The 11,805-nt window shown below is 38.7% G+C and overlaps 1 protein-coding gene across 1 annotated transcript; it reads left to right on the top strand.

Moving 5' to 3' along the window:
* The first annotated feature begins 10,991 nt into the window (after positions 1–10,991).
* Positions 10,992–11,555, top strand: LOC145163308 (uncharacterized). The gene has a single exon (XM_079082146.1). The coding sequence runs from the start codon at positions 10,992–10,994 to the stop codon at positions 11,553–11,555; it is 564 nt and encodes a 187-aa protein (XP_078938272.1).
* Positions 11,556–11,805: the final 250 nt, after the last annotated feature.

Below are 11,805 nucleotides of genomic sequence, written 5' to 3'. Positions count from 1 at the left end.
GGACCTTACTCTGAGTGACCGGAGGAAAATATGGTGTTATATGCTTCAGTTTATCTTGAAGGAGCTCATATTATCTTTTCCCCGATCGTGTGGCATTCCATATTTGATGTTGTGTGATTCTCCCCCTTTTCTTTTAATCCTTCCACAATGATGCTTAAACCTTGATTTGAAAATACAATCATAATTATTTTGGTTGGATTTCTTGACTCGATGTTTAGCATTATGAAACACTTCATCATTGATTTGTGGGTATGAAAAACATCATGTTTCTTGGTCCATAGTTTTCTCTCCACTTGTTGACACTCGATCTCATCCAATTCTATTGATCTGCGACAATGTAAAACTTTCTCCAAATCATTGGTGAAGCCACAGAGCATATTTGCAATATGCTCGTAGACATAATCATCAATAGTATTGATTACAAATAGTTCACCACTAATTGGAGGATCATTAGTAGGTCCAAATAATAGGAGTCTCAATTTATGGTTTCTAAATGTTACATTATCACACCTTCCCGATAACTAATATGGGCATGTAAAGCTTCCAAGTGGGGACGATTAACGTCGCCATTTGGTTGTTTGTATGTGCTTAGTCTTTTAGAATCCATCACATCAAGAAGTTGTGGTTCTATTTTTTTCAAAGTTTTTGGGTAAAGGGTGATATTAGCCTTCACAAATCTCTCCCCAACTTTGGACGCTTCCAACTCATGAAACTCTTCATTAGATTTTTCCAATTCAATTACAACTTCTGTGACTTCAAGTATCATTTTGGTATCCTTATCATCCAAAGACACATAATTCTCCACCCCAACCTCAAGTTCGGGTGGTGTAGGTTTGGGTACAATGTTATCACTACATAGAAAACTTACCTTTTTATAGACACATCTCTTTAATTACACTCAGCATCCTAACTAGACTTCGACAATCTTACATCTGCTACCTGTAATGCACATAAAATGAGTGGGTCGGGTTTCGGAAACCTTGTGAGATGCATAGGGTTTTCAAGCCCATAATATATTAATGACAATACATAATGACATTTGTGTAAACATACAATATAGGTATAATCTGATATAAGACTACCTACACTACCCAATTGATTCTCACAAATCCTAAAGCAACGATTATCTGGAGGAATCACTCAACCTGATGAATCATTTGAGCAACTGCTTGATTACACAGCTAGGGGAGTCCTTGGTCAGTGTAAGTAATATAAAGGCAACCAATATTCAGAGTAATTGATAAATATTATATCCCATTCTACCTAAGTTTGTGGGTTACAAGTCCACACTATCAAGGTAATTCACTAGACTGCCTAGAATAGTCAAGTGTTGTGATCTACTCTAGTTGACGACGCAGACATACTTACTAGTATTCTGATTTGGATCCACCATTTCTGGTCATCCAAGAAGAGGAGTAATACTACACTCCGCTCTGATCTCACACTCTACCCTCATAATGAGACCTAACCAATATCCAACTTATTTAGAACTAAGTACCTTTTATAAGTCCATAACTAACCCAGACTATATCTAAAGGCAATTATGATTCCTAATAAGCAATACTATTATAGTTATACAAGTAGCACAAAGTATAATTATACAATTAGCATTTAGTAAATACTTTTATTAAATTATGCTCTTGAAAGTAACTATGCACTCACTTGACAAAAGAAGGTGACTCGAGGTTAGGGTAGCGCTTTGCCTTAACACTTTTCCAAGAGACCTGGATGTACACAATGCTAAGTCTTAGTCTAGTTTCATAATCTTGGTGAAAATAATATTCTAGATTCCTCAATAATCCTAATGAATACTGAGAGTTCTATCAAATAAGGATCAGTCAAGCAGGAAAGTTGGGAGGCAGGACCATTTCGGCGTATATCATTTCTCAAATCCAACAACCAATCCAACGTGACCATTCTAGGCACCTCTCTCGTAAATAGATCAATCAATATAATGACATGGAATTACTTCTAGGTCTTATTTATAGATTCATAGCAACTACTATGAATATAAATATAAATTACACTAAAATACGGTCGAGTGTAATTTAACTTATAGGAGATTTCCTAGACAAAAGTCTGGAAATTGCATTGGCAAGGCTTCTACCGGATAAATACTACTTGCTGAGCACTCATGGGTCTCAAGGCTTCGCTGCAATGCTATAAAACTCAAGGAAAAAGGGGCTACATGGGGGATCTTCGTGAGAGGGGTTGTAGGGGTAAATAGCGAAGAGCTTATACGATTCTGGAACCCTGTGCGCGTCGCGCACCGCACGAGTACCGATTTTTAGATTTTTAAAATTCCAGAACTTCTTCATATGAACTTTTTTTTTGGCGTTCTTTATATCCACACATAACTATCGACGGGGTCTATAAGGTATTCAATTCTCGTTTAGATTGTTTTGGCTAAAATCGATCGATCTAAAATTCAATTTTTGTGTTAACACCGTTGCGTTGAATCTTCGAAAAATCATAACTTCCTCATATGAAGTCAGATTTGGGGGTTCTTTTATGCACACTCTCGGTTCTACGATTACTACAAATTTCGTTTAGATTGCTTAGTCTAATAAGCATCCAATAAAAAATTCACTTTTTACGACATTCGAAGGCGAATCAGATATTCAGATTTAACGTGAAACTTCAATGCATCATAAGTTCTTCATTCTAAGTCGGATTTGAGTGTTCCTTATGTCTCCAAAATCTTTGTTGTGACTACTTCGTCTTTCATTAAGGTTATTCGTCCTAATTATTATTCTATTTTGACGTGTGTTTTAATCTTATTTATTTTATTATTAAATACATATATAAAATACTTAAGCACATAAATACATGAATAATCCTTTCTTATTCATTCATAAAAAGATTAAAATAGTTGACCAAAGTGATTATGGAATATGACTATTTCTAGCAGGAAACACGGGCGTTACAATAACCTAATGTCGGTTCTTAAAGGGATGACAATGGAGATACAGAGTTTCCGAATAAGTGTGGTTCGGGATATCACCCATATAAGTCAAATTTTGAAGTTCCTTTAAGGGAGTAGCAACTAGCTTCGGAAACTCGCTTCCGAGACCAAGAGATTTTGACCAGGGATGACGACGGTTATGAGTCATTCTTTCATTCAACTCAATGATGTCAATAGAATTATGCAGCTTATCGATTTTAGCATTAAGACAAATATTATCATTAACCAAAAGATTTCTTTCACTAACATAAATAGCACATTTTTTTATTTAAGATAATACATTCATCCTTATCTATTACAAGTTCTCTTTCTAAGGACTCTATCTTAAGCTTGCGATCTTCAAAATGTAATCTAAGTCTGGTCAACTCACTGTTCAATTTCTCACTGTCATCTATCGCAAATTCATAGGCTTTTAGGGTAACTGTCATATCTAATTCGATTTAAGTTAAATAAGGTTCACAAACAAATAATTCAAAATTATTTTTCAGAGATCATGAATTTTACCTGTTGAATGATGCTTCTGTCCGATGGTTAATTTGTTGCCATGTAGCAATAGTTAGGCTAAACATCTTCACTTTCATCTTCCAAACCTAATGACCAGTATCCTTCAACACACTCAACATTGTGCCTTGCCATGAGACACATGTTTTTCCCAGAGTTTCCTTCCTTCTCATCTCCAAATGACCAGTAACCATCCATATTCCAAGAAACAGTTGTAACAAACACATTCTCACTTTCTACTAATTCTTGTGCATGTCGTGCATAGTAAGTTGAATCCTTCACTTTCGGTTTCTGAGGTTCTTCAGCCTGACAGTCTCTTGGATAGTGGTTTCCAAGACCGTATTTGTGACAGATGATTATGGGTTTAACTAAAGTGGGATTGATTTTTGGTTTCGAAGTTGGATTCAGAATGTCTGGTCGGTAGGAGGGTGGATTTTCAGTAGGTTTGGGATAAGGTTGAGGGTTGTTTTGGTGAGGAGGTTGGTATGAGGTTTGAAATCTATTCAAATGTGGTTTTTTATTATTGTTCCAGGGTCTCTTGTATTTCAAGGAGAGAAAAATGAACTCTGATTAGAAACGAAGTTCAGCATCTGCAGGTTGGGGGGTCAAAGATTTCTTCAAACAAAGGAGGTGGAATTGGTGGAATAGCTTTTAAAGGGTCCAAAACAACAGGGTTTGGAGAAGGTGGGTTTACAAAACTGACAAGAGCAAGAGGACCACCAGAGAGTTCTCTTAAGGTTTAAGAAACATTGGACTCATGACCTTGTAGTTCGTAAAAGAGTTGATAGAGCTTCAACTTCTTCAGAGATCCATTACTATGAAGAAAAGACTTGAAGTTACCCCATCCCTTTTCGAGGCTATTGATCAACTTCAGGTTGTACTCAAGAGGAGTTCGGACAACACCATGCGTTGTCATGTTGTTCACCACGATTTTGTACCAATTTGAAGTAGAAGCTACAAATTCTCCATGAGTTGTAGTGAATGTGTCGAGATCATTCACCACTAAGGTTAGACGCTTGTCTTTCATATTCCATGAACCTTCAAATAGATCTTGAATAGTGTCCCATACTTCTTTGGCTGATTTGTACAGCTTTATGTGCTCAAAAAGAGATGGTGGAACACCAAACACTATTATAGAGAATGCTATTTGATCAACATGGAGTTTCTTGATGTTGTTGACTATTAGAGGTGCAAGTCTAAGTTCTTCTTGACCCATAAGCGTAGCTGCAACGTCTCTAACCATCTGCCTAACCGAGACATGAGGACCTTCAGTCACAGATCTCTATATTTCTTCACCCTTTCTTTTCCAACCAAGAATCACTCCATTCTTAATTTCCAATGATCATATTCTTCCACAACCAACAATGGGGATCTAAAGGGGAAACCCGTGTTGTTTGTGATTTGCATTGAATACATTTGTTGTTGAGATTGATTAGGAGTAGCCATTTTCGTGTGTATTTCAAGAAAAAAGTGGTATATAGAGGAACTTTTATCCTAAAACATAAATGATTGAGACACCAAGGTAATCTCAGTCAACTATAATCTGATTGTGTAGATTTAAAGGACAACCACTTTGGCACTGATACCAATTATGAGAACAGGAGATATCGAAAGATATCTTAGGAAAAGGTTAATAACTTAGACCTTGATATAAACGCAATAATAGAGGAAAATAATACGTTCCATTAAAGTTTGGATAATACCAGTCAAGCCTTGAAAAGATAAAGCAACAAAGTATTCACGAGAGAGTAATAATATTGAAGATTATGAACAGGAACAAGAACAAGAACGAAGAGAATGATATGACAAACTGAATGATGGATGATTCAAAGGGTGTGTAAAGGTTAAGGAATTACATGGGGTGATGGTTGTTAGGGGCGAGATCCTCAATCCTCTAAGGATCCCGGATTTCAAAGAGCACTCAGGATCCTAAGCCACTTCAGGATCCCGACTGTTATTATTATCATTATTTACTAACACCTATAACGGTTATAATCTCATTTCTTATTAACATGTGTGCAGATTAGTCAATGAAAGACTTATTCTCAACAGAAAATCGTCTCAACTAAGCTTAAGACCCAGAATACCAAGTCAAACAACATTCCTATGCAAATCTCAAAGGATCCCGGGAATATTAGACTTATTTTTGCTTAGTTTAGACTATAAATAACACTTGTATTACACACACTAGAGACACAATTAGCTCATCTACGATACTTGTACTGGTATTTACACATTCATCTCTGTATTAATATTTTACATTAATAAAATCATCAAGGCAAGTGATCATTATCACCTCCCAAGGTTTTGTGCCAGAGATTCTAGCAAGGATCAAGGGCTTTCCTTGTAAACCATTGTGTCACCTTGTCTGCCATTTAATACTTGTTTTACCTCGAACATCACAACCTCTCATACAATTTGGTTGATTATCGATCATTAATTTTTTGACCATAATAATTTGGCGCTCACCATGGGTCTGTGGTGTTCATAACCTTTGGAAAATCATGTCTACTCAACCAACCGTATCCTCATCCCCCATTCCTAATATTCCAACCAAAAACCTACCACCCTCTCCGAGTGGACCCCTAGTTAGAGGAAAGCACCCGAAACTTCTAAGAGAAACACCTCTCCAGTCGTCATCCAAGGAAGTTTGGGATACGAAGGACTCCAGGATCCTCCTGTTATGGTCTCCAATACTGAGCACCTCGCCATGATGAGGAAAATGACACAACAGATGTCCCAACAATAGGTGGACAACAGAACTCTGCTTAAGGAAGTGGAGATGATGAAAGTCGAGATCCAAAGATCCCAGGAGACAGCACTCATGGTCATGCAGCCGAAGATCCTGAACTTTGATACCGCAGGATTGTCAAGGAACCAACACGGGAATACGATTCCTGCAACTTCTGCATCGCCCTGGTGGATAACTCCAAATAATCGAGCATCTATGATCCATGATCCCAATGAACCTTTCACTACTCCTAGAAATGCCGATACTAGTAACTTCATAAATAGCAATACTTTTAATACTAACTCTATGAACCTTGATGCAGGAATGAGCCCAATTATGGCCAAGGAACTTCAGAAATTAAGGATAATGATCTCAAGTGTGCCTGGGGTAGTTTAACCTATACTGGAAGCATCTCCCACAAGCCGTAAGATCTCAAGATTTGCTCCAGCAATAGATGACACCAAAGTTCTAAAGCGCTTCCAAACTCCCAACATGAAGCCTTATGATGGAACTACAGATCCTGAGGAGCATGTGGCATAGTACCGAGAAAGGAAGCTTGCCTATACAAGGGCTTTGGTTCAGCCCTCATAGGATCAGCTCTTAAATGGCTGCTAAATGTTCCTCCTTATTCTATTACATCATTTGCACATTTAGTTGACATCCTTAATAATCAATTTTCTTGTAGTAGAACATTCGAGAAGATCACCAGTGACCTCTATCAGGTGGCTCATGATCCTAAAGAACAACTTAGAGACTTTGTTAACAGGTTTGGCAGGGAAGCTCTTAGTATCCCCAACATTGACATGGTGACTGCATTTGACGCCTTTAAAATGGGCTTAAAGAAGGACTCTCCTTTCTACGAAGACCTCGTAATGACTCAATGAAAAAGGATGGACGAAGTTAGGAGCAGAGCGCTAAGGTTCATAAGACTCGAAGAAGACAAGGAGACTCAAAAAGGATCAACCCACCAAGCTCATATGAGAATCCCAACAGGAAGGCCGACTCTTCAGCCCAAAGATCCTACAAATAAAATCCCTATTCCAAACCTAATCATCACATGGTTAATGCCCTTGAAGATGGAGGAGAGGAACAAGAGCTTCCTAAGATCACTGACTATTGTTTTTCTGTGGATGTTTCAGTTCTGATATATGCTATGCAAGATCTTGGAGATAAGGCAAGATGGCTGAAGAAGGGAGACAAATCCACCAGCTGGAAGGACAAGTCTAAATGGTGTGCGTATCACGAAGACTTCGGTCATATGACAGAAGATTGCATAGCTCTAAGGAAGGAAATCAATTATCTCCTGAGCAAGGGACACCTCAAAGAGATCCTCGGAAGAAAGAAAGAAAGATCCAAGAAGAACAGTCAATATGGTCACAAGATCCTGGAAAAACCAGGATCCCCTCCCGCATACGCCAAGATAATGAACGCCATCTCATGAGGTTCTAACATTTTTGGTACCTCTTATTCTCAAGCTAAAAAGCATGCCAAGGTGTCAAAAGCAAAAAAGGAAGAAAGACCACAAAAGAATACCTCAATCACAAACGAGAAAGAGATCACCTTTGATGAAGCGTATATGGAAGTGATCCATGATCCACACCATGATGGACTAGTAATCACACTCTACATCGCCAACCACTTTGTCAGAAGGATCCTTATTGACGGAGGATCCTCAGTCAACATCATACTCTTGGATGCACTGAAAAGGATGAACATCCCAAGGTCTGAAATAATCAAAAGATCCTCAGTCCTCATAGGATTCAGTGGTGAGACGAAACATACGATCGGAGAGATAAATCTACCTATATACATAGAGGGGGTAAACTCTATGTAAAACGTTTTCGTAATTGACACATTATCCTCTTATAATGTTATACTAGGTACTCCATGGATCCACGAGATGAAGGTGGTTCCATCAACATACCAGCAATGTGTGAAGATGCCCACTCCATGGGGAACAGTGAAGATCATAGGAGATGAACAATAATCAAAAGAATGCTACAAGACCTCGATGAAGTCTACAACAAAACCAGAGCAAGCATAGAAATTAAGGCAGGGGCACAAGACGTACTGGAAACAAGAAAGCAAAACATAAAGGAAGTGCCCCTGAACATTGAGGATCTTGAAGCCAAAGTCCTCATAGGATCCTCGATACCCAAACAAATCGAACAAGACCTGTTGAGATTCCTCAGAACTAGAAGCAAGAAATTTTCATGGAAACATGAAGACATGACAAGTATAGATAAAAACATTATAACTCACAAACTTAACATTGATCCTTCTTTCAGACCACTACACCAAAAGAGAAGGAAGTTCGCACCCAAAAGAAATAAAATCATCCAAGAGGAAGTGGAGAAACTCCTCAAAACAGGGATGATCAAGGAAGTAAAATTGCCAAGGTGGCTAGCCAACGTGGTCGTTGTACAGAAAAAGACGGCAAATGGTGAGAGTGTGTAGATTACATGGATCTTAACAAGGCTTGTCCTAAGGATCCTTTCCCTCTACCACATATTGACTCCATGATAGACGCTATAGTTGGCCACGAGTTGTTAACATTTATGGATGATTCACTAGGATTCCAACAAAACCAGATGAAACCATCCGACCAAGAAGATACGACATTCATAACTTCGACAGGTATATATTGTTATAGCGCAATGTCATTTGGTCTTAAAATGCAGGTGCAACGTACCAAAGGTTAGTCAACCGAATGTTTAAAGAGAAACTGGGGGACACCATGGAAGTCTACATCGACGACATGGTGGTCAAGTCTATGAATGTCGAAGATCATCTCAGGGATCTTAAAGAAGCCTTCGACATATTGTACGAATACAACATGAAGTTGAATCTGTCTAAGTGTCATTTCGGAATGAGATCAGGCAAGTTCCTCGGATATATGGTAACCAAAAGAGGGACATAAGCAAGTCCGAAGTAGATCAAAGCAATCATCAAACTAAAATCCCCATCTTCTACAAAGGACAATCAAAGGATGACTGGAAGAATAGCAGCCCTCAACAGATTCATCTCAAGATCCTCAGAAAGATGCAAACGTTTCTACGATATCTTGAAGAAGAATAAAAGGAGCACGAAGAAGCCTTCCAAGAACTTAAAAGTTATTTAAGTTCAGCACCACTATTGGTGAAACCTCTAGATGGGGAACCACTCCTCCTCTACCTCTCAGTATCCTCAAACGCGGTGAGTACTATCCTATCCAAGGATCTCAACGAAGACCAACATCCCGTCTACTATGAAAGTAAAAGTCTCCTAGATCCTGAGACCAGGTATTCCCATCTTGAAAATTTAATACTTGCATTAGTAACCGCTTCCACTAAATTAAGACATTACTTTGAAACGCATACCATGCATGTAAAGACTAACTATCCCATTAAGAATGTGATGAGAAAACCAGAGATGTCAGGAAGAATGGCAAAGTGGTCTGTGAAGGTGAGTACATTCGACATAAAGTATATTCCAAGATCCACTGTAAAATCTCAAGCATTAGCGGATTTTGTGGTTGACTTCAGCGATGATCTACAAACTGAAGTAGAAATAGAAGCTAAGTAGTTCTTAGAAGAAAGAAACATGGGAAAATTAACACTATTCACGGATGGAGCATCAAACCAAAGAGGAACTGGACTAGGGATCATAGTAAAGTGGCCATAGGGGGGCATCCTACCACAGGAAATAAGTTGTGAATTCAATGCAACCAACAATGAGGCGGAATACGAAGCACTCTTCATGGGATACTTGGCTAAGGATCTCCAAATCAAGGATCTTCAGGTATTCATCGATTCATTATTATTGACTAATCACTTTAATGGATTCTATGCAGTAAAAGGTGAAAGATTAGCACTATATCTCGAGATCCTTAAAAAACTAGTCTCCAAATTTGAAAACTTTAGCCTAGATCAAGTTCTGAGAGAAGAAAACATTGAAGCAGACGCATTGGCTAACTTAGGATCTTCTCTAAGGATCCCACCAGAAATGAGGATCCCTATAACCCATATACTAACTCCAGCAATAGAAAACCCCTCCGAGAAACCAAACAACCCTGACCGAACAATGAATATAGTAGCTATCAGAGATCCTGACCCACAGATCCCTCCTCAAAGGGATAACGACAATCAAGATGCTCAAAGAAATCCAGAATCATGGATCCAACCTATTATGGAATACCTCCAGAATGGCACGATCCCAAAAGAGGAAAAAAGCGACTGAGCATTCAGAACAAGGGTATCAAGATTTCTAATAATCCAAGGTAAATTATATAAGAAATCCATGGCAGGTCCAAACCTTAGATTCTTAGAAGATCATGAAGCTGCAGAAGTTCTAAAGGATATACATGAAGGAGACTGCGAAAATCACACTGGGGGCAGATCCTTATGCTTCAAAGTGTTGAGAACAGGATACTATTGTCCAACCATGAAGAAAGATTCCTTCCTACATGCTAAAAAATGTGATGTTTGTCAAAGAAATAGCAACATCCTACATCAACCAGCAGAACCACTAGATCCTATCATCTCCCCTTGGCCATTAATGAAGTAAGGGATGGATATACTAGGCAAATTGTCGGTAGCTCCTAGAGGAAAAGTCTTCATGCTAGTAATGACCGAATACTTCTCGAGGTGGATAGAAGTCGAAGCTTTTGTTCAGGTAAGAGACAAAGAGGTAGTCTCATTTATTAAACGCAATATCTTGACCAGGTTCGGGATCCCTGCCGAAATCATATGCGACAACGGATACCAGTTCATAAGCAAAAGGACAAGAGACTTTTGCACGAGTTGGGGAATCAAAATGACAATGTCCACTCCTATTCACCCTCAAGCCAACGGTCAAGCAAAATCTAGCAACAAAATCATAGTCAATAACTTGAAGAAAATGTTAGATAAAAAGAAAGGAAAATGGGCAGAAGAAATTCCTTTCGTCTTATGGGCAGATAGGACCACTTCTAAAGTAGCCACAAGCCAAACCCCATATTCCTTAGTGTTCGGAGTAGAAGCAATGATCCCTACTGAAGTAGTGATCCCGACAGCAAGATACCTACTTCAAAGTCAAGAAAACAACGACATGATCCTGGCCCAGGATCTTGATACTATTGATGAACTTAGGGATCTTGCCAAGATCCGCATCGCTGCTCATCAACAGAGAATCACCAAGGCATACAGCAAGAATAGAAAAGTCAGAAGATTACAGATAGGAGACTTAGTATTAAGGAAAAAAAATTCCAAAACAGCAAAAGATCCTAGTGTAGGTAAACTGGCATCTAAGTGGGAAGGACCATATCCCATAGATGCTGAAGCAGGAAAGGGGGCATACTGGTTAGCTACTCTCGATGGGAGTATCTTGCCAAGATCCTAGAATGCTATACATCTTAAATCATATCATATGTAAGTAAGATCGGTCCCTCTTCAACAAACTCAAGGTGCATGTATTCTTTACCTTAACTATTATTATTATTTACTCTCCTTGCATACATTACTAACGTAAGCATCAGAGGGGCGTTAGCTAGACTAACGTCCACCCCTAGCTATTGTTTGTTGTGCGCAGGGACTCAAGGATCCTGACACACAAGGATCCTGACACACAAGGATCTTAACACATGAAGATC

This window comes from Lactuca virosa, chromosome 3 (genome assembly GCF_052849685.1).
Source record: "Lactuca virosa cultivar CGN04683 chromosome 3, Lactuca_virosa_CGN04683_v6, whole genome shotgun sequence".
Lineage (NCBI taxonomy): Eukaryota > Viridiplantae > Streptophyta > Magnoliopsida > Asterales > Asteraceae > Lactuca > Lactuca virosa.
Note: the sequence above shows the minus strand (reverse complement) of the source record. Positions and strands in the feature narration are given on the sequence as shown.